A 25,167-nucleotide genomic window follows, 5' to 3' on the forward strand; every position below is an offset into this window, starting at 1 on the left:
AAGTGAAAAGATGTGGGGTAGAATTTCTGTCTCTCCAGGACTTCAAAACCCAGGGAGGAGAACAATGAGCAGCCTTAGGGGGGACCTGGTGACAGTCACCTTGGGCACACAGGACACTGGGAACCCACAGCTCTGGCTGCCCTGAAGCTGTCTTCAGGCAGCACAACCAGATGTTACATTTTCTCCGCTTGATTTCGGTAAAACTCCATGACCTCTTTCTCAAATTAAAAAGGCAATGCTATTTTTTTAAACCACAGGAGCTATCTTTAGTGAAGCCTTCTAAGGATTTCATTAATTCATAGCCAGCCAACCAGGACTTTTCCCACAGTCTCCCACAAAAAAGCCCGGGAAGTCACTGATTGCTTGGCTGGATCTGAATATGAGCAGAGGTAAGATCAGAAATATCTAGTTCCTCCCACAGGGAGGCAAGGCATGAAAATCAAAGCCGGGCAAAAACTCATTACCACAGCTGGCCAGCAAACCCACAGCCCCGGAAAGAATCAAAGAGCATCTTTGATTCTGGATGGACCGTCTAGCAACTTCAGAAAATGAAACACATTCACAACCAGAGGGAAATGAAACAAAACGAGACCGGTACGTCTGTTAGAGAGACAAAGTGATCACACCCACTGAAGGCTGCTGCCAGGGAGGAAGGGTCATTTCATTCCCGTCGTTTAGTCAAGTCCAAAACCAGGATGCTTAGTGAGCACTCAGCAGTAACTTTCACATTTTTGCTCATCCACAGTGCTGTGTAACCCAGACAATCCAAATATACCCTCTTCAAGCAACCGACACATTGCAAAGTGTGATTCCCATCTAACACCAGCCCCAGTCATGGCCTGTCATTCCCTGGGAGCCCCTCCTGCAGCCCAGCAGTGGTCGGGATGGGGCACACGGTGCCAATAATCTGTGGTGTGAATAAGTGGAGCATATTTTTGTGCTACTCTCAGCACCTAACGCCACATCATGTGCCAATGTCATGACAATGTAAGTACAGAACTTTAGAGGAACTTTTTACTGCTATTGCTGGACTTACATGTCACCTCCTCGGAGAGACAACCCGAGACCATCCACGGGTACAGCCATCGCTCTCATCACCTCATTTTAGTTTCCTGCCGAGCACTCAGTCATTCAAGAAACATGCAGGGAGAACCTACTAGGTGCTTGCTACTGATCGCACGATGCAGCAGGGAACAAAATAAAAGCCCTGCCCTCATACAGCTGACATTGCAGTGGGGGAGACAGACGGACAGACAATTCGGAAGCATGATGGGGCAGTCTGACTTTACTGTTACGTGTCTGGTAGCAACCTACAGCTGCAGCCTTCCTGTCCCCACCCCCTCTAGTGAGCCACCCTCCTCCAGCTTTGCACACATCTTTCTTTTTGCCCAAACTGTCACCCCACCTCCTGGTTCCCCTCACCAAGAGGCCCTGCTCAATGTCCCCTCAGTGAGACCGGCCTTCTTCAGACATCCCGGTCCCTTCCTCTAAACCACCCAAATTAAGTTTCTGCTTCTCCTGCACTGCATCACTGCAAATGCACTCTCACTAAATTTGGGAACATGATGGGAGGTCTGACTTTACTCAATTCGGACCTTGAGGGGCACAGGTGAAATTCACATGGGAAGGCCAGAGGGTGGTATGGAGAAGCCTCACAGAGAAAGGTAGGCTTCCACCAAAGCAGGAGAAACTGAGGCAGGGCAAGAAGGCAAAGTTACTGGGAACCAACTGAGGAACAGACTACAAAGCCAGAGTTCCAAAGGCGGGCTCCACATAGCACCCCAGACACTGGTTGGCCATCACCACAGAATGACACCATGGCTTGACACAGAATAGCTGCTCAAAAAACCATCTCTTGCCACCTCCAAATAAGTCTTTTTGAACTTCAGATATTCAGCAGTTACCATAAATCCTACCCATGGGAGCGCCTGTGCCCTACCCAGAGCAAACGGGCCCACTTCAGAGGAAGGAGGTGAGAAACTGTCACTCATCAGGGACGAGGTGCTGGCTCACTGCTCCTGCATTTGGTCTGGACTGCACTGCACTTTCCTCAGATAAAAGGAGGGCCAATTCAGGAGAGGAGAAACCAGAAATCACCTGGACAGAATACAATCACAGAGAAATTTCTAAACCATATGGCCTGTCTCAAGAAAATGTACCTCTTCGTTCCAAGGAAACCCTCCCTCTAGCCCCATCAACCCTCCCACTCCTGAGTAAAAGTGTCCATCTCAGAACAGAAATCTGGGGCCATAGCCAGCATTTTTTAAAGGGTTACCATTCAGTGGGGGAGGGGGATCTACAAAACTGACAAAACAGAACAGTTGGAAAATCTCCTAGTTTTTAAGAGAATAAAGTATTTTTTAAATCTTAAAAAAAAAAGTTATTTTAAAGCCTAATCCCTTATGATTTCAAAAGGATTCATTTGAAGTATTCATTTAATGTGTGAAATGTAAATATCCATCTGAACATTTTAATTAATACTATCAATTTCCATTCCCTTTTCAAAGTTGCTGCTTCAATTTTATATGGCATTTCTGGAAAGTTCAAGCAAGATTTCCTACCATGTAGTAATTTTCATGAAAAGCCTCAAGATTAATGTCTATTAGGTCAGGTTTGGAATGAAAAAACGTGCAATAAAATTACAATTTGTTCAACTTCCAGCAATAGTTGCCCTCCACTGTCCTTTCAACTCTTGAGTTGCCAGCGTTATGCAAATAAGACATTTTACTGTTAGGTTAACTATAAAACAAATGCTTCTTGAAAGTGCACAGTAGAGGTAGTTTTCATTTATGCTATTAAATCAGACAATTTATAGACCAACTTCCGTTTTAGAAGAGAATTACATGTGTGTTCACATCACATCTTTATTTTGTCATCCACCCAGTGATTTGTTGAGGACAGCTGGTACCTATTAAGTCCCCCCTTTAAATGTTGTAGCCTTAATTAGCTACATCCACCTTCCCCCAACATTTTCAAACAAGGAACCAAAGAAAAAGGAAGCCGTTTTTATCATGAATACTTTGAACAATGGAGTTATAAATATTAAAATAATAGTCTCCATTAGAGACTAACTAGTTATTCCTTTTTTAGGCCCCTTCACAAAAACAAGATACAGATGGGGTTTAAATTTTCAATCTTCGTTACTTAATTTTTTAATTATTCAATTTTCAGTTTCCTGCCTGGTGTTATTAATTAAACCTTCTTTTAAGATACTGGCTGGGAAAGGATGAGGACCAGTCTCCCCGGAGATATTCTGGGTATTATTTAAGCTACCAAATTCTAACTTGGACTCCTGTGCACACGAGAGCAAGCAGACCAACGCTGCAGGTAGAGAATAAGCTGAGTATGGTTTTCTCTGAACAGACATCATGCTTGTCCCAGACACTGAAGAGTTTCCAGCTCACACAATGAGAAATTCAGTTGATCAAATCGTTTTAATCTGCCATATGCAAATAAAACACACACTACTCTGGTTACAATTTAGGCTTCTCTTCTTTAAAAAAAAAAAAGAAGAAGAAGAAGAAATACCCATTCATGTATTCAGGACTTCAAGTGTGAATTATGTCAACAGGCTAAATTTTGGGCAAGATAAGGAGCCACTTCAAGGATTCCCCCTTAGATTTTATTTCTTTTAAGAGACTTGCCCGGGCTTTAATCTGCAGTAAGACTATCTGTTTCAATAGGATGCAATCACTGCGGGCTTGTGTCTTTTCAATCACCCAGTGGCCCTACCGGGTTTAGAGTGGCAGAGAGGAAGTGGCCTGTGGTTAAACAGAGGAAATACCAAGGCATTTTAATAGAGCAAATAGTCTCTTTACTTCCCACGGGGAAGAGCTTCAAAGGCCCCCGGGCCCTAGAGGAGACAATGTGTTGCGGGGCCATCAGTCACCTAATCGTGTGTCAGACCCGTTCAGAACAGCCCAGCAGCCAACACAAACACTGCCCAGGAGGACATTGCCTCCCACTGGCCAGGCAAGTCAGGCTGCCTGGAGATGGGGCCCAGACAGCCCTCCTGGCCTGCTAAAGGCAGGAGACCCTCCAAACCTGGGGGAGATGCAAAATGGAAAAGGTCTCAGCTGCAGGACAGAGGTCTGCTCCAAGGGCACTGTGCCCACCCCAGCCTGTGAAGCTTCTGGGGACCCTGAGCCCCCCCCACCCAGGCTACACTCTTACAAATTGGGGCTGGAGGACCCAAGCTTCCAGAAGCCTGAAAACCCATCCATCAGAGGCAGACACAAGAGGCAGTGGGGGGGAAGGGACATTTAATTGTTGATGGGGGGGCCCCAGTAACAGCAGACATCTGCTGGGGCACAGTATGTTTCAAGTTTAGGGACCGATGAGGGAAAAGAGGGTTTGCAAGCTAAAAAAAACAAAACCCCCAGACCCAATACATTTTAGGCCAAATGAAGCATGAAAAATACTCAACCTAAAATAAAGACTTAAAAAAGCATTAGCAGTTCTTTCCTTTGTAGGGAAGCTGTCTGTAAGGTCTGAACCGCTGTGAATATGATTTGGATCCTACCCTACTCTTTCCTGAGACTGTTTTCCAGACAAGCCCAGCTGTTCTGGGGAGGAACCCAGTGGAAGCATCAGGTCCCCTTCCGTCCTGGCCTCCTCTTCAACCCCAAGCCAGAGGCACACATCCAAACCAGGGGTGCCCTGTCCAGCTGGCTCCCCAGGCCCCCCTCAACCAGCCTGACCCCTTTCACTGGCCAGGGCTCTGACATCGTCTCCACTTTCCTCTCTCAGTCCAGTGAAGTAATTTGAGATCAAACTCTGATTTTAAGTGTTTACACTGTGGCTTCTCTTCCCGCTTCTCCCCATCATGGAAGCCTGTCTCCTAAAGCAAGGGCTCTCATCCTTGAGAGAACAGCAGAGGAACTTGTTAAAAATGCCAATGCCCGGGCCCTACCTCACTCTCATTCTGGTCCCAGGTGCCTTGAGTCTGCATTTTCACAAGCTCCCAAGGCCATTCTGATACTGGAAGCCCCTGGATTCACATTGAGAAATCTTGTTTGGAAGGAAATGGTGCCACCGCCATACTTAGTGGCTGGTCACATTCGCCCAGCTGTATCCTTGAGTTAATAACTAGCCAATATCCCCAGGCACTGCAGGGGCTCCAAGGTCAGGTGGGGAGAGAAGGGAGGGCTGCTCAAGAGAGATGGACCTGGGCCAGGAAGATTCCCAATGAACTCTGCAAAACAGGTTGGAAGAAGCATTGCACTTCTTACAAAAACATCTCTGTGAAAAACGTGTCAACCAGGGCTGAGTCATTTTTAGCCAAGAATTCTGTAAGGGACACAAAAGCATGTATAACACAGACGACATGGCCATAAGACAGGCAGACCAGATGCAGGCTTGGGAGCCATGAGCTGCAAGTGAATGAAAACGCATCCAATTCAGAATAAAATAAACATGCCTGGGCCCACAGCCAAGGAGAGTTCTTGGATTGGACTTTTATCAGGGACCTAAATTTTAACCAGCTGGAACTTCTTCTTTTCCAAGTACCACCCTATTCCTTCCTACCTTTGGAGATGAAGTATTTGCCTTAAATGGGAAACTTGCACTTCACTGTAAAGATGATGCCAGCTTTCTAACTTCCTGAATTCCTGAAGAAGCAGACATTTTGGGGGTAGAAATTGTGTTTCAGGGATAACAGACCAGAGAAGGTGTACCCCATTTAGGTAGGAAGGCAAGAAATGTTTCTCCTCCTCCACCTCAGGAAAAGCTACTAAATAAAAACCTGTGTGAGTAGATTCCTAATTCTTCGTTCCGTAAATACATAGGCTTCTCAAACAACCAAAGACAAGAGGAGGGGAAAGTTCAGCATAAGTGACTGATATAAAGTTACCCATCACAAACAAATATGTTTTGCGATCAAAAAGCAAGACTTAAGACCTAGTGTCAATGAGGATGCAAAATTCTCCTCTGGAAGTTTTACAAATTGTTTCTTCTTTGGGGAAACTGTATTTATTATTCAAAGAGCAACTTTACCTGGCAAGGGCCCTAAGAGATTTTTTTTTTAAGTAGTCGAGGAAGTGTGCCCACAACTCATTTCTAAAACACTGAGCTGTGTTCAAGATGGTATCAGCCCCTTAATTGTGCCGCTAATAATGGGGAGGTTGTGAAATCTGACCACTTAAACCAGGCCGGCTCCTCTGAGAGCAGCCCTGAAGGGTGTTAGCAGAGCTGGCGAGAGAGGGTTCCGTAGCTGGCTGCAGTTACCTTGCAAGTCCTGGGAAAATACACATTCCTGTAGTGGCAAGGAGTTCCTGGAGATCAAGGGGGTCACTGGCTCAGCTCCTCTCCAGTCCCCCAGATCTTGCCCCACCTTCAGGGCTCACTCTCCACCCTGCTGTCCCCTTCCCAGGTTCTGACCTGGACCCACAGGAAGCCCTCTCCTGTTTGCATCCTACAGAATCGATCCTTATTCTTATATGTTCACATAGCCCCAACTAGACTGGAAGCAACCTCAGAACTGAGAATAACATCTGTGGGCTGAACACCCACTGTCTGGTAGGAGCCTCAGACATGAATCAAATACCCAAGTCACTGTACATGAGTACCTCCTGGCCAGTCCTCTGACAGAGCAACTTCTGGAAGAACTTAACCTAGGGAGGTAGGAGCAGGGAAGGCTTCCTGTAGCAAGTGATGCTGGAGCTGCGAGGGGAGGCTGATCTATGAAGGGAGGGAACACAGGCAGGAAGAGCATGTGCATCAGCCTGCTGTGGAGAGGACACTGGAGCTTGGTGCTGGGATCTCTCCCCCACTGCTTAAAAATCGATCACTTCATACAGGATTTAGCAGGATGGCCGCAGGGTCTAACTGGGTTCCGCCAAGATTTACAGGGCTCCAGGCCCTGAGGCCACCAATATAAGGTTAAGTGCCTGCCTAGAGAAACTAGTGTGAAGACACAGATGTGAACAAATACTGAGGATGTAGTCTGGTGAGAACCAAAGTGCCAGGACCTGCATGAAAAGGCAATGAAAGGGAAATGGCATCCCCTGAGGAGGGATCGCAGGAGCTTAGGCGAGGAAAAGGCTTCCCTAGAGCAGGGAAAAGCATGCTTCAGCAGCATAAAGGGCAGAGGAGTTAGGGAGCAGGGTGAGAGCAACAGGGGCTCATGCTGAAAAGATGGCTATGAAGGCAGGTAGGCAAGCTGGTTCAGGGAAAGCTGGTGGCTCCATGAGATGCACCAAAGGCAAGTCCAAGAGAGAAGAAGCCATGTGTGAGGTTGGGAAGAGCCTGGAGATGGCCCAGAAGCTTCCATGCTTATTCGAAAAGGGGACGAAGAAGACCCAAGGAAAGGATAGGTGAAGCCAAGGTAGGCTGAAGAGAAGGCCACCCCCAGCCAGAAGTAGTGGTGAGAGAGAGGTCAGCAGGAAATGAGGCCACGAGGGGGCCACCATTAATTCTGTGTGGGTGCAGGTTTAGAGGAGGAGAACACATTTCCATAGGCAAGGAGAACAAAACCACCCAGCTTGGCCCCTTTGGGGCACTACTACATACACCCACTGCATTAAAATGTCACAAGTTTTGTGCATTAGCGCATGAAGCCACCTAGGCAATTGCAGGAAAACAGCAAATTAGACTGATCCACCTATGCCATCATATGAAAACCCAGAATAAATGCCTGTGACGCTGTTATTCAAAGGTCGGCTTACCTATCAGTCTAGATCCACAAAATTTCGGAGGATCGATAAATCAAGATGAGATAGTCTTAAGGAAAACTTTTTGATCTAAAAACTAGGGAAAACCTGGTATCTAGTTAAAAAAGAAAAACACCAGAATAGTGATATTTTACTAAAATGGGAGTGAGAAAATGTGATGCTTCACTCAAATAGGAAGGAGGTTATATTCACTATGGGGTTGGTGGGAGAGTGGGCTACAGCTGTGTATGGTGCAGCGCTTGGGTTTGAAGACATCCGAGCAGCCTGGTTCATGCCCGGTTTTCAACACGGTGTCTCAGAATGTGGGGCCAGGGAGCTGGAGGCAGCAGCCTGTGCCCCTGACGGTGTTTCTCGTCCTAGGCCTTGACTGCGCACAGGCTGTTCTGAGCGCTCCAGAAGGGGTGGGTCAACGTTTCTCTAAGGAGCTACCGCGGACCCATCCCTCAGAGCGACAGTCCTGGGGCAAGTAGGAAGTCCCCATTTACTCCCATTTTCCAGGTGAAGCCCGTGTCCTCTCCACAAGGCTGAAGGCCACTGAGTGCCCTGACTCCGGCAGGCCAGCCCTGGTTTCCGTGGGAGGTCAGGGACAGATGCACGCAGTCTCTAGGTCCCGGGGTCGCCCAAGCCCAGACACCCCGGTAGGGACCCGGGCCGGCAGCGTCCTGGCGCACCCGGCCCCCACCCCATGCTCCACCGTCCAGACAACATCAAAAGAACGCTCCGTTACGGAGAAAGGGCTCCAAGCACACGGCGTGAGTCTGTGCACCCGTCTCGTCGCGGGCACCTGACTGCGGTGACAAACTCTTGCCTCTCTTAGGCGATGAAAAATCTCAACTCAAGCTGGGCCGGGGGGGGGGGGGGGGGGCCCGGAGATCATCCGTGATACCATTCGTAGACGAAGGTGTGAACCAGAGACCAAAATTTCCCAGCAAGTGAGGAGGGTAGGTTTAGGGGAGGAGAACACATTGCCACAGGCAAAGAGAACAAAACCACCTAGCCTGGGGATGGGGTGCAAGTGGGTTAAGACAGCCCGGACTAGAAGGAACAAAGCGGCCCAGAGAGGAGGGCGCATCCCTCCCCAGCGCTCTGGGTCCCCTCCCTGGCAGTCCCGAGATTCTGCAGAGCTGTAGACCAGAAGTCTGGGGAAAGCCTCCCACTCGAGCTCCAAAGCGCTCCCGGTTCGCACAACTCCGAGGATCCCAGCTCCCGGGCGCGCAGCCCTAAGGCGGAGGAGGTCCCAGGCCCGGAACAAAAGGTGGGGCGCCCTCCTCCCACTCGTTGCCGGACGCCCCTGTCTCCCGTCCTCCCGGAGCCGGACTCCGGCCGGTGGCCGCGCCTCATTAGCAACACAAAGCCGGGGGTCCGGCGGCCCCTTTCATCGCGGCTGGGGCTGGCGGACGCGCGTCTCCGGAGGGAGACAGGTCTGGAGCCGGGGGGTTCCCAGCCCGGCCGCGGACTCCGCAGAGAGCAATCAAGTTAGCGCGGGCTCTGCCACCCGCGAGCACCTGTGCGCCCGCGCCCGCCGCGCTTTTGGGGACTGCGAGAAACTCGTCGTCCTCTCCTTACCCTCCAGCCACAGGTGTCGGCGCCCCGAGCTCTGCTTGAGCCACCCGCCGCCACGGCCAGCTGCGAGCCGTTGAGACAGGCGTTGACCGTGAAGAAGACGGAGCAGAGCTGCAGCCAAGGGGCCATGGCCGTGCGCTCGCCCAGCCCGGCCCTACTCTGCACCCCGGCAGCCGGAGCAAGCAAGCCCTGAGTGGGCGGTGGCGCCGGCGGCGGCGGCGGCGGCGGCGGCAGGCGAGCGGGCCCCACCACCGGGCATGCGCTGCGGGCCTGCCCCGCCCCTTCTCTCCGGACCCCGCCCCAACCTCGACTCTGTTGCTCTGGCCCCGCCCCTCCAGCCTTCCTCTTTTTATTAGCCCCGCCCCTACCTGTAAGCCTGTCCCTATGGGCACGCCCCCAGGAACCGATGGGAAGCCAGCAGCTGCAGTTTTTTTTCCCCTCACCTGAGAGGTCTTTTTTTTAATCCAAAGGATTTGTGCAAGTGATGCCTGCTGCCTTCAAAAACTCGGGAAAACAAAGAATATAATAATAATAATAATAATAATTTTAATAATGTAATAAGCACCTACTCTTTGCCAGGCCTCTCCCCGAATCCTCCCAACCACACAGGGACGTGTCAGTATTATCATTATCCCAGTTTTCAGCGCAGACAATGGGTAATGTAGTGGTTAGAAAAATCCTGGCTGGACTTCGGACAAATGATTTGCTCTCGCCACGTCACTGTTCCCTCCCCCTGTAAACTGGAATAAAAATAAGAGTATCCTAGCCTGGGGAGGATTCTAATGGTTAAATGCTACAATCTATCATTAACTATCATTGCATAAGGTCACACAGCTGGTACCTGCCAGACCTGAGATTCAAATTCAGATCTGACAAAACCAATACTCTGAACCACTACACTTGTCAAACTTACCCTTGTGAAGTGGGTAGCATTTCTGATTGGAAGAGGAAGCTGAGACTCACAGAAGTGGAGAAGCCAAGGTCACGCAATTTTTCACCACAATCCTCCTCCTTGCTTTGTCTTGTGTCTGTGCGCCTGCATCCTACGTACCAGTTGGCCCTTCTCCATTGCTTCCTCTCTCATCTAGGCCGCCGCCTCCTCCTCCTCCGCTAGGGGAGCTGTCGGTTCCATGCTCTGCTTGCTTCTAGGTCTCCCCCCACCCTCCCGGACACTCTTGGTACTCTTCATTGGGTCATTCCCACCCCCGACAGCAGGGGAAGTCAGGGGATTGGCCATGAATGTCAGGGGCTGAGATGACGCCAGGACCACATGGGTGTTGGTGAAACACCACGGAAGCCAGGAGGCTGCCTACTCCCTTGGCTCCTTAATCTATATGACATTCCCGCCTAGATATGCTCCATAATTTATTAACCCTGCTGAGGGGCTTCTATTATAACCAGTGATTCAAAAATATCCTCACACATTTATCTTGATACATTTATTCAACTATTTTCTTAGGATACATTCCTAGAAACGGAACTGCTGGATTATGTACATTAAAAATTGCCAAACTGCTCAATATTTCATTGCCATCTTAATTGGATTTTCTGGTCGCTAATGAGGTAGACCATGTATTTAGTGGCCATTTGCATTTCTTCCTTTGTTTTGGAGTTCGATTCCAGGGAAAGGATCAGTACTTGGAGCTTATGATAGAGGGAGAAACTTAAGGAGGGAGCTGGGGAGAGGAGAGCGTTTCTCCCTGGGTTTTACTTACATCACCATAGGAAGGAGTGCTGGAGATGTCGGAGCAAAGTTCCTGCTGCATTTAGAGTCTCCACACCCACCCACCATTGTATTTCCCTCCACCCACAGCTCACTGCCATGCTGGCAACTGCCAGCCTCTGAAAACATACTGTAGAGTTCACAGAGTGCTCCAACTTTTGTAAAGGAATATGGAGGACACAAGAAAGAAAAGGCATAAGTGTCCACTCTAAAACATGGTTAGAATGACATACCTCAGGACCAGGGACTTAGAAGCCACCTATTTACCTTCTAGCGAGGCCATAAACATTCACGTGCGGTGGGGGTGGGAGACCACATATATCAAAGGGTCAAATTTGGTTAGGGAATAAAGATAATCTGGCATTTGGCAACATCCTCCCAATTCTGATCTTCTCCATTGATTCTTTTCCTCTCATTCCCTCTATTTATCCTGATCCTTCAGAATATTTGTGAGGCTCCAGGAAGTAAACCTCTGCATTGGGAGCTGAGCTAAAATGAGGGCCCCACACAACTTCCATGGACCACACCTTCCTCCGAGGCCACAGGTGAGACCAGCTGTGTAGGTGGCCAGAGAATGAAGCACTTCCCAAATACAACACATGGTCTCACCCACAAAGGCCAGGATTGCCTACAGCCCAGTCTGAATTTCACACCTCTCACCATCCCTGTCTGATTCACCTCTCTGCCTCCAGTATCTGGCCCTCTGCCTGGCACCACTTCAGCGGGCAAGAAACTACTGTCACCTTCATCCCTGTTGGGAATGAAGCCGGGGATTAAACAGATTAAGTCACCTTAAAATAAGCTGTTGACGAAATGCAAATATATTTCTCCAGTTTACCCAGAATCTAACCAGATAAGAAAAATCCTTAACACGGGATTGGATTTTGTTAGGAGTCAAATTATCCCCTGAAACACAAGAAAGGATAAAGTGATCATGGAAATAATTTGTATCCTGAATCATTTTCAGCCAAGAATAACTAAAGATCATTTTAATAAATAGTGATTAGAAGCAGTGGGTCGAAATTCTCATTTGTTTTTGGTATTGTGATCAAGTAATGTTTTATGTACTAATCAAGATTTAAAGGTAAAGGGTGCCCCCTCCCCCGCCCCCCCCCAATCTTCCAGCAGGCTGAGGGTACAAGTTTCCCAGGGCTTTGGGGGAAGCTGTATTTGGAGAACTGGCACCCTCCTGAGAGGTCCCAGCCTCTGTCCCGAGCACCCCTAAGGCTACCTGGATACTAGCACCACACCACCACCACCACTCCCCCCCACACACCCCCACCCCATCTTGGCTGGAACAGGTTCTAGCTGTCATCCTGTCCTTTTCACAGGTAGGGAAGCCGACACGCAGGGATGATGCCTTAGTCTCATCTGACCCTCCCCACCACTCCGCCACCTGCCACCTCCACTCCCCCCCCTCCGCCCCCCACACACCCGACTTTCCTTTGGGCACGCACCAGCACCGCAGCCTTTCCAAACAACCCTTGGAGCCACTTAGATTACCCACAGGCCCGGGCCAGCGGCGGGCGGAAGACCTGGGGAGGATGACCCAACCCCGCGTCTCTAAATCCCTGGACACGCACCCCGAAGTGCCACTGCAGTGCTCGCCGCCGCCACTACACGCAATTTACTCATCCATCGTCGCGACTCCGCATTCCTTTTCTAGGAGGTAATGAAGCACGGGGCGCCCAGTCTCCACGGTAACCGCAAGGGGGCGCGCGCGGTCCGGGGAGGAGGCGCCCAAACAATCCCGGCGCCGCCGACAGTGCACCTCATTCTAGGGCAAAGGCCTCAGTGCAGGTGCAAATACTCTCTGTTACCGAGAGCTGTTGCTAAGTTTGGGGGAAGTAGAATCCAGGAAGAGGTAAGAAAAGGTTAAATATGGGCTTTAGTAACCATGTGGCTTTGAGCAATTCACTTAACCTCTCGGGATGTCAGTGGATGCACACGTCCCCGGGTTTTTGCGAATCTGAAGTGAGCCAGTGGCTATGAGGGTGCATGAACATAACTGTTGCCGGGAGGTAGAGCAGGAGTTGATGCAGCCAAGTCCAGGGGCAGCTGGAACCCAGACAGTAACTGGGGGAGGTGGCCACCTCTATCTCCTTCAGGAGCTAACGCCCTGGTTTGGATCTGCACTAGACTGGAAAGCTATGGACTATATCTGGTTTATCATTCATGCATTCACTCACTCATTCAACAAGTACAGATGGAGTCCCTGTACCATATCAGGCATTATGCCAGAAGCTGGGGACCGGTGTGAACAACACAGACCCTGTCCCCAACAAGACACCGTCCCATCTGTCATAGTACCTACAAGCAAACATTCCATGGGGGACACTGGCATTACTCAAATAACTACATGACCAGGAGATATTACAAGTAGATGCATTGTCTCTAAAGAAGTGATACCCAAGCTGAGGTTGCAAACATAAGAGTTACCTGGGCAAAGGGGAGGGGAGCAGAGAGAGGAAGAGTGTTCTGAGCAGAGAGAAGAGCATAAGCAAAGGCCCTGGGGCAGTAGGGAACATGGCATCTTCAAGGAATGAAAACAGGCCATTGTGGTTGGAGAGCAGGTGTAGAGGAATGGTGTGAGGTGAGCTGGAGAGACCTGCAGGGGTTGGCCCGCAGGACTTTGTACCTAACCGAACCTGGCAGCTTTTGAGGGGTTTAAGGGCAAAGACAGGGCTATATTTTGAAAAGGTTCCTATATCCCAAGTGCTGAGTACAGGGTACCACCCTGCATGTAGTCACATTTGATACATACTTGTTTAATGAATGAATAATTAGGATCATTGTTGAAATTCTGGGATTTAATGTCTTGAATGCAAAAATCATTAAAAAGCCTGGAAAAACATCCAACCCTACCAAAGCTCCAAATCATGCGAATAAAATAAAATAAAATAAAATAAAATAAAATAAAATAAAATGCATTAACTTTTCTTGTTGTCTTTTGATGTTATTTCTACTGTAAAGGTCTTTATCATTTTTAATAGACTATTTTTAGAACAATTTTAGACAGAAAAATTTAGAAGATAGAGTTCCCATATACTCTGCCCCTTTATTATTAATATATTACATTAATATAGTACATTTGTTAGAACTGATGAACCAATATTGATAAATTATCATTCACTGAGTTCAAAGTTTATTTAGATTTCCTTAGTTTTCATTCCATGTCCTTTTTCTGTTCCAGCACCCCATCCAAATACCACATAACATTTAGTTACTATATCTCGGGGTCCTCTTGACTAGGACAGTTTCTCAGACTTCCCTTACATTGACAATTTTGAAGAGCATTGGTTAGGTATTTTGTAGGATGCTTCTCTATTAGGATTTGTCTGATGTTTTTCTCATGATCAGATTGGATATTATATCTTACTTTAATCAAAAGTTATACGTGTACAAAGTTTAAACAGTCTTATTAGTACTAATAGACGTATAGAAAAAAACAGCAGTCCTATGACGTCCCTTGTCACTCTCACTCCCCAGAACACCCTCTTTCAACTCTTTTAGCTGTTTTCTGGCATTTGCGGCCATATTTCTAAATCATATGCTGATCTTGCCTTTCTTGACTGACCAGTTCAGACACTGGCTCCTATCTTCCTACTCTTTATGCCACATGAGAATTGTGCTCCCTTTACATTCCCTTCCTCTATCCACCCACTAAGTTTTATGCTGGAAGTCTTCCTCTACCCCTTCCGGAATCACTCTGACCTGCACAGACTACAATGATGGGATGGATGGCTCTCTCACCCCTGGGCTTCCCGGCTTCCGGGTGGGTTGGGCCAATGTGGGGCACAGGCAGGCGTTGGGGGAGGGAGAGTGAGCAGAGGTATTTGTGCCCTCAGTTACCTCCCTGTCAGGCTGCTGTGGGGGGCTGATCCGTGACTCTGCTGTCAGGCCCCCTCTCCATTTAGCTCTCTCCGGTTTCTGAGAGCTGCCCCACCTTGCCTCCTCAGCTCTGAGGTGGGGAGGCAGGTAATGGTCCCCCACACTGGTATTGCTCCTACCCTTGTAGTTTGCTTACATCCTGCCCACAAAGTCTTTTATGAAATTCTCCTCAAAGCACCCTATTTGAGAGTTGTTTCTTATTGGGATCCTTACTAATATATTATAATTTTAGTTAAATCAATATTAAGTGTTTATATTAATTATTATAATCATGTAAAACATTATTCACCTTTAAGGCAAGTAGGGTTTGATGATAGTATTTCCTTTCTTGTTACAACTTTTTTGGGGGATGTGTGTCTATGTGTAGTTAGTATTTACCTTTTTAAAAAACATTTGCTTTAATGTAACTCCCTTGTTAACTCTTCCCATACAACTTTCCACATAGTCAGAATCATTAGCCTTTCTCTCAGTTTCATTTATTCCAGGAGAACTCACCCAGAGGCCTCATGCTCCTGCCCCAGTCAGGCTTGCGTGTTTTCCAGCTGTCATTCCCTTTCCTTCTCTCTTGTGTTGGAATCCTATTTTCTGAATCCTGACTCTTTTTCTGAGTTTTCTCATTCATTTTGGTGAGGCATATCTTCCATTTATTTTTTTTTAAACTTTTATTTATTTTAAGTGTGTATCTCCAGGATCCATCAGCTCCAAGTCAAGTAGTTGTTTCAATCTAGTTGTGGAGGGCGCTGCTCACAGTGGCCCATGTAGGGATCGAACCAGCAACCTTGGTATTATGAGCACTGTGCTCTAACCAACTGAGCTAACAGGCCGTCTCTCCATTAACTTCTTGAGGTAAATTTTGTCAGACCTTCCATGTCTGAAAAGTATCTTTATTAAACATCACAGTTGATTAATAATTGGACTGGATAGTGAATTCTATGTTGAAAGTCATTTTCCACTGGAATGTTGAAGACAGGTTCCTCTGTCAGCTCCGGAGTTTGCGGTTTAGAAGTCTGATGGCATTTTTATTCTTGGTCCTTGGAAAGCCTCTCTCTCTCTCTCTCTCTCTCTCTCTCTCTCTCTCTCTCTCTCTCAGCTTTTAAGCTGCCCTTTTTAGCCCTGTTGTCCTGAAGTTTCACAGGGATGAGAATCTTCATTCATTGTGGCCCTTCACTTTGGAGCTGCTTGTCCTTGCGTTCTAGGAAGTTCTTTTGAATATTTCTTTGATATCTTCCTCCCTTCCTTTTCCTCCGCTTACTCTCTTTTTGGAAATCCTGAGTTGGATGATAGGAATGCTAAGTTTATCTTCCAATGTTCTTATCATTATCAACTATTTTCCATCTCCTAGTCATGTTTTCCATGCTGTAGAATATATCTTCAACTAGATCTTCAATATGTAATGAATTTTTATTACAATTACCATATTTCTCATATCCAAGAGCAGCTCCTTCTTATTTAGTGATTGTTCCTTTTGCAAAACATCTTGCTTTAAAGAAGTAATTCCTGAGTAGCTGGATGGCTCAGTTGGTTAGAGCGCATGCTCTCAACAACAAAGTTGCTGGTTCAATTCCCGCATGGGATGGTGGGCTGCACCCCCTGCAACTAAAGATTGAAAATGGTGACTGGACTCAGAGCTGAGCTGTGCCCTCCACAACTAAGACTGAAGGACAACTTGACTTGGAGCCGATGGGTCCTGGGAAAAATACACTGTTTCCCAATAAAGTCCTGGAAATACACACTGTTCCCCTTCCCCAATAAAAAATCTTTAAAAAAAGAAAAGAAAAAGAAAAGCAATTCCTTCTCTTTTCTCTCTGAGGAATAGTTTTATTGAAGTTTTCTTCTCTTTCCGCCGAATTTTTTTTTTCCAGCTTGTTTGAATTTTTAAAATGGAATCAACTTTTCCTGGCTCCTCTAAAATAATTCTTAAGGAAATGGACATGCTATGTCAGCAGGTTAGGAATTAAACTGGGTAATCAATATCTAGAAACAAAGATCCCAGACAGGTCACATATGTCAAGAGGAAAGAGGCCCCATTGAGCCGCTCAAATGAGACACGGTCAATAAACAACCTGGAGCAACCATGCCAACTCTCAGCCATTTTATTTCTCAAAGTATCGCACCTATATTTTTTAGCTATCCATTTACCTTCTGCCACCAGATTTGTTGATTTTTGTTTTCTCCTGTACCATCTTGAAACTAAATGATATGGCTTGTGACACATACGAATGCATAATTATAATGATTAGCATTTTTATATTCAACTTCACTTAGCAAGCATTTATTGAGTGTCTACCTCTATGCTGGGCACTGTACAAGGTCCTGGAAAAGAACATGCTCAAGGCATGAGGTCCTTGCCCTCTGGGAATTCACTCTCCAGTGTAGCACCTCACACTCAGCAGCACCTACTGAGCCTGGGAGGCAACCACGGAGAGTTCCATTTAACAGATGAAGGATCTGAGGCTCAGGGAGGGTCCCTGGTGGGCTCAAATGACACACAGCTATTTGGAGACTATGCTGCATCGTGAACCCAAACTTCCTTCTGTCACATTCTGTTTCAAAGGCTGGAATATAAAGAGAAGCTAGAAGAAATGAACTATGAAAGGAGGGTTCAGAGGAACAGGAAGAGAACCAAGAGGGAGTTGTATTAGTCAGGGTTCTCTAGAGAAACAGAACCAATAGGAGATAGATAGATAGATAGATAGATAGATAGATAGATAGATAGATAGATAGAGATATGAGGAGATACAGGAATTGGCTCACAGTTACAGAGGATGAGAAGTCCCACAATTTGCCGTCTGCAAGCTGGAGACCAAGGAAATCCAGTGGTGACATTTATTCCAAGTCAGAAGGCCTGCGAATTGGTGGCTGATGGTCTAAGTCCCAAACTGAATATGAAAGTCTGACACCAGAAGTCCCGATGTCTGAGGGAAAGAGAAGACAGATGTCTTAGCTCCAGCAAAGAGAGAGAATTCACTTTCTCTGCCTTTTCATTCTTTTTGGGACCTCAACCCATGAGATGATGCTCACCTGCATTGGGGGGGGCGTCAGCTTTACTCAGTTCACCAATTTAAACAATAATTTTTTTCATGAAACACCTTTACATCTGGAAGTAGTAGCTATCTGGGCATCCCTTAAACCAGTTAAATTGACACATAATTAACCACCACAGAAGCCAAGGGTAAAGAGTTTCAAAGCATTTGCTCAGGCCGTAACCCCCCCCCCGCCACACACACACACACACACACACACACACACACACACACACCACCCTATTTACATTTTAGCAGGGCCTAGCTCAGGAGGGCAAGTAGTTGGGGAACAGGGTCTGCTATCGCCATCTCACTTGAGGGAAACAGGACAAAAGAGGAGGAAGAGACATGCCATGCTCATTTTACAGGTGTAGGGAGCATCTTCTCTATCCTCTGGAGTTAATCCCAGAGGGGGGAAATCCTCCCAGTTGAATAACTCTCCCACCTGGAAGCAGCAGGGCAGCAACCCCAGGTGTCTTGGGCACGCCCCGCACTGCCAGGAAAGGGCCAACCAGCGCGCCTCGGTTGTGAAAAAACGCAATGAGCCCCGACTTTGGTCTTCCAACCTAAGGCCCTCGAACAGGAAATTCTGGAGCCTAATTTCTCTAGAGATGGAGCAAGACAGTGACAGATTGCAAAAACAGCCACACAGCAAGGCGTTGAGCCAAGTTCAAGAGCAAAAGTAAGCCTCACACCAGCAACAAAAACAGACAGAGAACCCCTCAGGGCCAGGGGCTTCCTTCTCTCACGAGAACGACTCTGCGGATTCAGGTGAGACAGCTGCTCTGCATCCCTGCTCCTGCCAGATGACAGATGTCTTAGCTCCAGCAAAGAGAGAGAATTCACTGTCTGGAATCCCCTGCAGGTTAGCACAGGCTGGGGTCCGGTGGGGGTAGTGCAAGTGAGAACAGTTCATCCTCCCTTCACTGGAGAGGTCAGACGATGACTTCCACTGGCCTTCGCCAGTGCACGTAAATATATATATAAATTTAAACTGGAAACCTAGAACAAATTCTTCCTTTGCTGCTGGCTGCCATTATGTAATGTCTCACAGTGTTTCCCCGAGACTCTCCAGGCGGTCTCATTTACTGCCTTGGTTGCGCTTCCAGCTTTGTTCATGACTTCCAAGCTGCTTTCTATAAAATTGAGCCGTATGTACATTGGCTACACTCGACATAGTCTATACCTTTAAAAGTATGCAAGTAGCATTGCCAGACCAATGTTAAGAATGGTGTGTAAGGCCATAGATTGAATTCCTTTTTTTAAAAAAACTGGCTGCATTTCAAGCTCATTAAAAAATTTTTTTGACATATTTTTAAATTTACAGAAAAGTTACAAAAATAGTTCCGAGAGTACCCATATACTCTCCACTCAGCTTCCCCCAATGTTAATCTCTTATGTAACCACAGCACAATGATCAAAACCAGACACTTACCATTAATATACTACTACTGAGTAATTGACAAACATTATTGGAATTTCACCAGTCTTCCTACTACTGTACCTATTTTTCAACTAAATTTTTAAATTTTAGAATCACTTTAGATTTATGGAAAAACTCACAAGACAGTACAGAGAGTTCCTATATCCTCATACCCAGGTTTCCCTTTCATGAACATTTTACATTCTTGTGGTACATTTGCCACAATAAATGAATCGGTGATGATATATTATTGTTAACTACAGGCCATACTTTATTCCGATTTCTTTTGTGTTTATTCTAATGTCACTTTTAGTTGTCATGTCCTCCTTAGGCTCCTCTTGGCAATGACAGTTTCTCACTTTCCTTGTTTTTGATGACTGACAGTTTTGAGTACTAATCAGGTACTTTGTAGGCTAGTCCTCAGTGGTACTTTGATGGTTTTCTCAGGAGTAGACTGGGGTTATGGGTTTTTGAGAGGAAGACCACAGAGGTGAAGTACCCTTCCCATCACATTATATCAAGGATCTAAAAATGTCCTTTTCCTTGTCTGGGATCCAATCCAGAATCCCACATTGTGTCTAGTTTTGATGTCCCTTTAGTCTCCTCCAATCTCTGAAAGTTCCTCAGTCTTTCTTTCTCTTTTATGACCTTGATGTTTTTGAAGAGTACTCAGAAGTGTCCCTTAACTTAGATTTGTCTGATGTTTCTCATGACTGGATTGAAGTTATGAAATTTTGGTAAGAATGTCAGAGAAATGATGATGTGCATGATATCATGGGGTATCTGACGTCACTGTGTTTTTACTCTTCGTCACTTGGTGAAGATGGTGTCTCCACTGCAAAATTACTATTTTCCCCTCATAATTAATCAATAGCTTGGTGGAGAAACTTTTAGATGGTACAAATATTCCGTTTATCCTCAGACTTTTGCTAGCTAATTTTAGCATCTGTGAGTGGGTCTTGCATGCAACGATCATTACTATGGTGTCCTAATGGTGATTTTTCTATTTCCCTTATTCCTTCTACATTTATTAATTGGAATTCTCCTGTAAGGAGGATCTTCTTGTCCTTTCTCCCCCATTCATTTATTTATTTACATAAGTTATGGATATTTATTTATTCTGTGGGTTTTAGTCCAATACACCCATTATTTATTTTGTTGCTCAAATTGTTTCAGCTTTGGCCATTGATAGCCCCTTCGAGATGGGTTCTGTGTCCTTTCGACATGCTTCCGTCCTTTTGTGAGCTATGTTCTTATTTCCTGGTACACAAGAGGTCCTGGGATCATCTTGTATTTTCCCTGTCCCGATGCTAGAATCAATTATTTCTCCAAGGATTTCTGGTTCTTTTTATTAGAGACTCATATTTAGAAACCAAGATCTGGGCACTAGGTACGTTCATTGCTACGGGTGTCATTGCTTCTAGGTCCTCTCATCAGACAGAGTTAGTAAATATATACATGTGTACTAACACGCACATTATACGAATGTGTACATGTGTGTGTTTACCTATATTTATTTCTCTATATATATGTGTATCCCCAGGGATTCTCCACGCCACCTCTTAGTATTTCCATGCCTAACAGTAAAGATTAATGAAAAACTAGCACAACCAAGAAAAAACAGGACAATCAAGTCCTTAGAGTCTTTGAGAATTAAGGTTTGGGTCACTCTACCAGATAAATAACCCCAACAAGCTGAGGTTCTGCCTGAGGGAAATTTTGAATGGGTAGTGAAGGAGGAAGTCACAGATTTCAATTATAGCTTTATGACCAATTCTAGAAACTACATTTCTATTTGCTTATTATACATATGTGCTTATTTTTATATGCTAAACATTTTCCTTTTTTTTTTTTTTTTTAAGATTTCCTTTTTTTATTGGGGAAGGGGAACAGGACTTTATTGGGGAACAGTGTGTACTTCCAGGACTTGTTTCCAAGTCAAGTTATTGTCTTTCAGTCTTAGTTGTGGAGGGTGCCATACAGCTTCAAGTTGTTGTCCTTTCAGTGTTAGTTGTGGAGGGCACAGCTCAGCTCCAGGTCCAGTTGCCATTGCTAGTTGCAGGGGGCGCTGCCCACCATCCCTTGAGGGAGTCGAGGAATCGAACTGGCAACCTTGTGGTTGAGAGCCCACACTCCAACGGACTGAGCCATCCGGGAGGTAGCTCAACTCAAGGTGCCCTGTTCAATTTTAGTTGCAGGGGGCGGAGCCCACCATCCCTTGCGGGACTGGAGGAATTGAACTGGCAACTTTGTGGTTGAGAGCCCACTGGCCCATGTGGGAATTGAGCTGGCAGTCTTTGGAGTTAGGAGCAAGGAGCTCCAACTGCCTGAGCCACCAGGCCGGCCTGTAAACATTTTCTTTTTTAGTTTAGATACTAGTCGCTGAATGCTAACTTCACAGTTTAGTTTTTAGGTAACAATACTCAGCGGAACTGTGACTGAATTTAAGGAGTAGTTAATATGGCCAGCAATGGTTACAATAACTGTTGGGATCGTGTGTCACCTCATTTTTATCTTCATTTTTAAAGCAAAAAGTTGTTCTTATTAGGTGTAATTATAGAGATGTTTTGTTGTATGAGAGCTCAAATACGTGGAAAAGGGAGCATAAGGAAGGGGAGTAGATAAAGGGATGATTCTGCCAGTTATCGATTTATTGCCTCTCACATCCAAATTCATCCTTCAATAGTGTTTGTCCATTTAAATAGTTCCCTTCGTCAGCTGACACCATGTTAAGTATTGTCAGTAGAGGGCAATGGAGAGACATTGCAAAAGGAAGGAGGACGACCTGGTGTTGTGTGTCCTTCCCGCAGGCATCTGCAGTGTGGCTGCTTCTCCAACAGCCCACTCCTGTATCACGAGGGCTTTTGCCAGCACCTGCAGTACAGGCAGCCTTTTCAATGTCCAGTTCCTGCTGTGTAGAGAATACCCCCAACCCCAGATTCCAACAGCTGGCTCCTGTAGTACGCAGCAGCCAGAAGCACCAATGCCCAGCAGTATCCCCAGGTACCCCTTTGGGGCAGTTTCATACCAGAATGCCTCCAGTGAAACACCTCCCCATGAACAGTTTTCCTGGCACCATAGCAGGTAGATTTCTGTCAATTTCTGACAATGTGGCACCACAACGACTTCCCTGCATTTAATGAGCCATGGCCGCGCCCTTTTGGACAAGGTCTGGCTCTGCCCTGGGGTGGGGCGGCTCTTCCTTGGGTCGTCTCTCTCAGCCCTGGGCAGTGGCTGCTACTTATGTACACTACTCCTGTATTCTTCGGAGTTCTCTCTACTTCTTACTAGTCAATCCCTCATTTAACCAGTCCTTTATTATAGTTAATCATTCTTTATATTAAACTTTCCCTATTCAAATGAGTGTGTGGTTTCTGTCTCCTAATAGGACCCAGACTAGTTTGCACATGAAATAGCTTCAGAATTGCTAAGTCAATCCCCTGTGAGAGCCAGAGAGAGAAACAAATTTACTAACTCAACTACAATCTTTGTGTGCAGTCCTTTTCATCTATAGTCTTAAGGTATCCAGTCAAACTATTATTTTCCAGTTACTTAGGTTAGAGCTTTCCTTCCCTATCTCCTCCGTGTGTTTATGTGATTTATTTGTAACACATTCCTTATTGTTTGTGCCCCGTTTTGGTTCTCTTCTCGTCCTGGCTGATTTGAATGATGTATTTATTCTGGCAGTATGTGAACCATTACCCTGGTTCCAAGAGTCCCGGCTACGTAAAAGGGTATAGGTACTCGGAGAAGGGTTGTGGCACCTCATTCACTACCTGCTGCCATTTCCTCCTTTCCATACCATTCCCATCCCTCCGCCCCCTAAGTAACCAGCCCTTTTAGTTCTGATGTAGCCTCCCTGGATTTCTTTTGCCACTTGATATATGGGGGCCCATATATGAGCCTTAAGGGAAAGACTTAGGTTCATATTCCTCCTTTCCCTGCTTTGTTTGGAACCCAGGGTGAGTCCATCCCAAAGCTTAATAAAAAGGAATATTTGCTGGAGCTGACTGAAAGTCATGTTGGAGGGCAAACTGGTCATTTCCATTAAAATAAAACATATGAATAATTTATAATTTATATCACATGGCCATGCTACTTCTTGATACTTAGCTGGGGCGGGGGAGAAATAATACTTGTGCACAGGTAAATGTGTACAAACTTGCTTTCTGTAACATTATTTTTAATGGTGAGAAAGAAAAGAAAAAGAAAACAGAAACATCCTTAATGTCTGTCAATAGAGAAATGGCTAAAAACATACTACGGAGGGGGTGGCCGGTTAGCTCAGTGGTTAGAGCGTGGTGCTGATAACACCAAGGGTGATGGTTCAGTCCCCACATGGGCCACTGGGAGCTGCGTTCTCCTTAAAAAAAATAAAAATAAAAAATGAATTAAAGAAAACACATACTATGGAATAGCTAAACTGACACACTACACAATGCAACAGGTTTGCTTTAATACGGTAGAGCTATGAGGAGCTTAGAAAAAGCTCTAAGATATATTGATAAGTGTGGGTGGGAACTAATTATAGAATGATAAATATGGTATACTATAATACCATTTATGAAAAACCAATAACACCACATATTTTATGTGAGTGAGTGAGTGAGTGAGTGTGTGTGTGTGTGTGTGTGTGTGTGTATATATCCATAACAAAAAGGATTGGAAGCATGTATATCAAACTGAAATTGTGATTGCATGTGGCAGGGGTGGAGGGTGGGGGTAGGGAGCCTGGGGATTTGGGAGCAAGGGTTTCAAAGGAAATGTTATCTGTAATGTGTTCATTTTTTCAACATTGAGGTGTTATTTGTATAATTTTAAACAAACAAATACGCAAAATGTTGACTACATTAAATCTCAATACCCTTAAAAGACCACAACCTATTGTGGAAAGTAGGTGACATACTCAAACATTCAGTATCTGCCCCTTCTACAGAAAATTCTGGAAAATGACAGCAAGCTCCTATGTCTCCCTCTCCTATCAAATGTTAGAATCCCTTTCTAAAAGTTGCCTGCCACTAAGGCTTGTTATCTGCTAATAAAGCCAAGTGTCAGTCAAGCAAATCTAGAACCTAGATCTACAGTGAACACCATATACCCGTCATCTGCGTTCTACAGGTTGTATTTGACACTGGATCACTGGAATGGAAAACCCCACTCCTCCCAATATACACTGTCTGCTTTGATTCTTTTCTTTGCTGAGCTGTAGGATGGATATTTGAGGGCTAAGGACAGAGTCCGAGTATCCCAAGGCCTTTGCTTTCTATTGCAACCATTTGACGACTGGGGTGAGAAAGGAGACCTAACATTCCCACATTAAAGGTTGCTAAATATTTACTAAAGACAAAGAGCATATAAAATGCCTTCAAGTTTGTCTTTAAATTATTTTCCCCTGGAGGAAAATGAAAAAAGTAAAACTAGAGTCTTTGCCTTATTACATTAAAAAAGAAAAGATTAAGATGATAGTGAGCCAGAGAACTGACTAAGCCACTAATCAAAGACAGAGACACAAATACAATTAGCGTTTTGGGCAAGTTGCTCTGAGGATTCTCGGCTAATCCTGAGACATCCAGAGGCTTCACATGGGGAGCCCCATCCCCACCGGGACACAGAAAGGCACTTCCTGCCACTGCTCTCTGTGTTTTGTGGAGCTTGAGTTAAGACCATGCAAAATAAACAACGGAATTTTGTCCAGGCATCACATTTCCCTCTGGGAGGAAATTACTACACTCGTTTTTTAGCTCTTCTGTTTGGAGTATGTTTTCTGGTATTTTAATTTTTAAATCCCCCAACCCCTCTCCTGCCTTTTAGGAAAATTACTTGTGTTTTCTAATTTTATAAACTCAAAGCTATACCTTTTGAAAGTCTTTCTCT

The 25,167-nt window shown here is 45.8% G+C and overlaps 1 protein-coding gene across 2 annotated transcripts in view; it reads right to left on the reverse strand.

The window, feature by feature from the left end:
* IL17RD (interleukin 17 receptor D) overlaps window positions 1-9,471 on the reverse strand; it is a 63,435-nt gene extending 53,964 nt beyond the window's left edge. For both annotated transcript variants that reach the window (XM_019724203.2, XM_019724202.2), the window contains exon 1: window positions 9,237-9,471. In XM_019724203.2, coding sequence (XP_019579762.2) covers window positions 9,237-9,362 — 126 coding nt within the window. In that variant the 5' untranslated portion in view covers window positions 9,363-9,471. The remainder of the gene's footprint in view (window positions 1-9,236) is intronic.
* Window positions 9,472-25,167: the final 15,696 nt, after the last annotated feature.

Source organism: Rhinolophus sinicus, linkage group LG10 (genome assembly GCF_036562045.2).
Source record: "Rhinolophus sinicus isolate RSC01 linkage group LG10, ASM3656204v1, whole genome shotgun sequence".
NCBI lineage: Eukaryota > Metazoa > Chordata > Mammalia > Chiroptera > Rhinolophidae > Rhinolophus > Rhinolophus sinicus.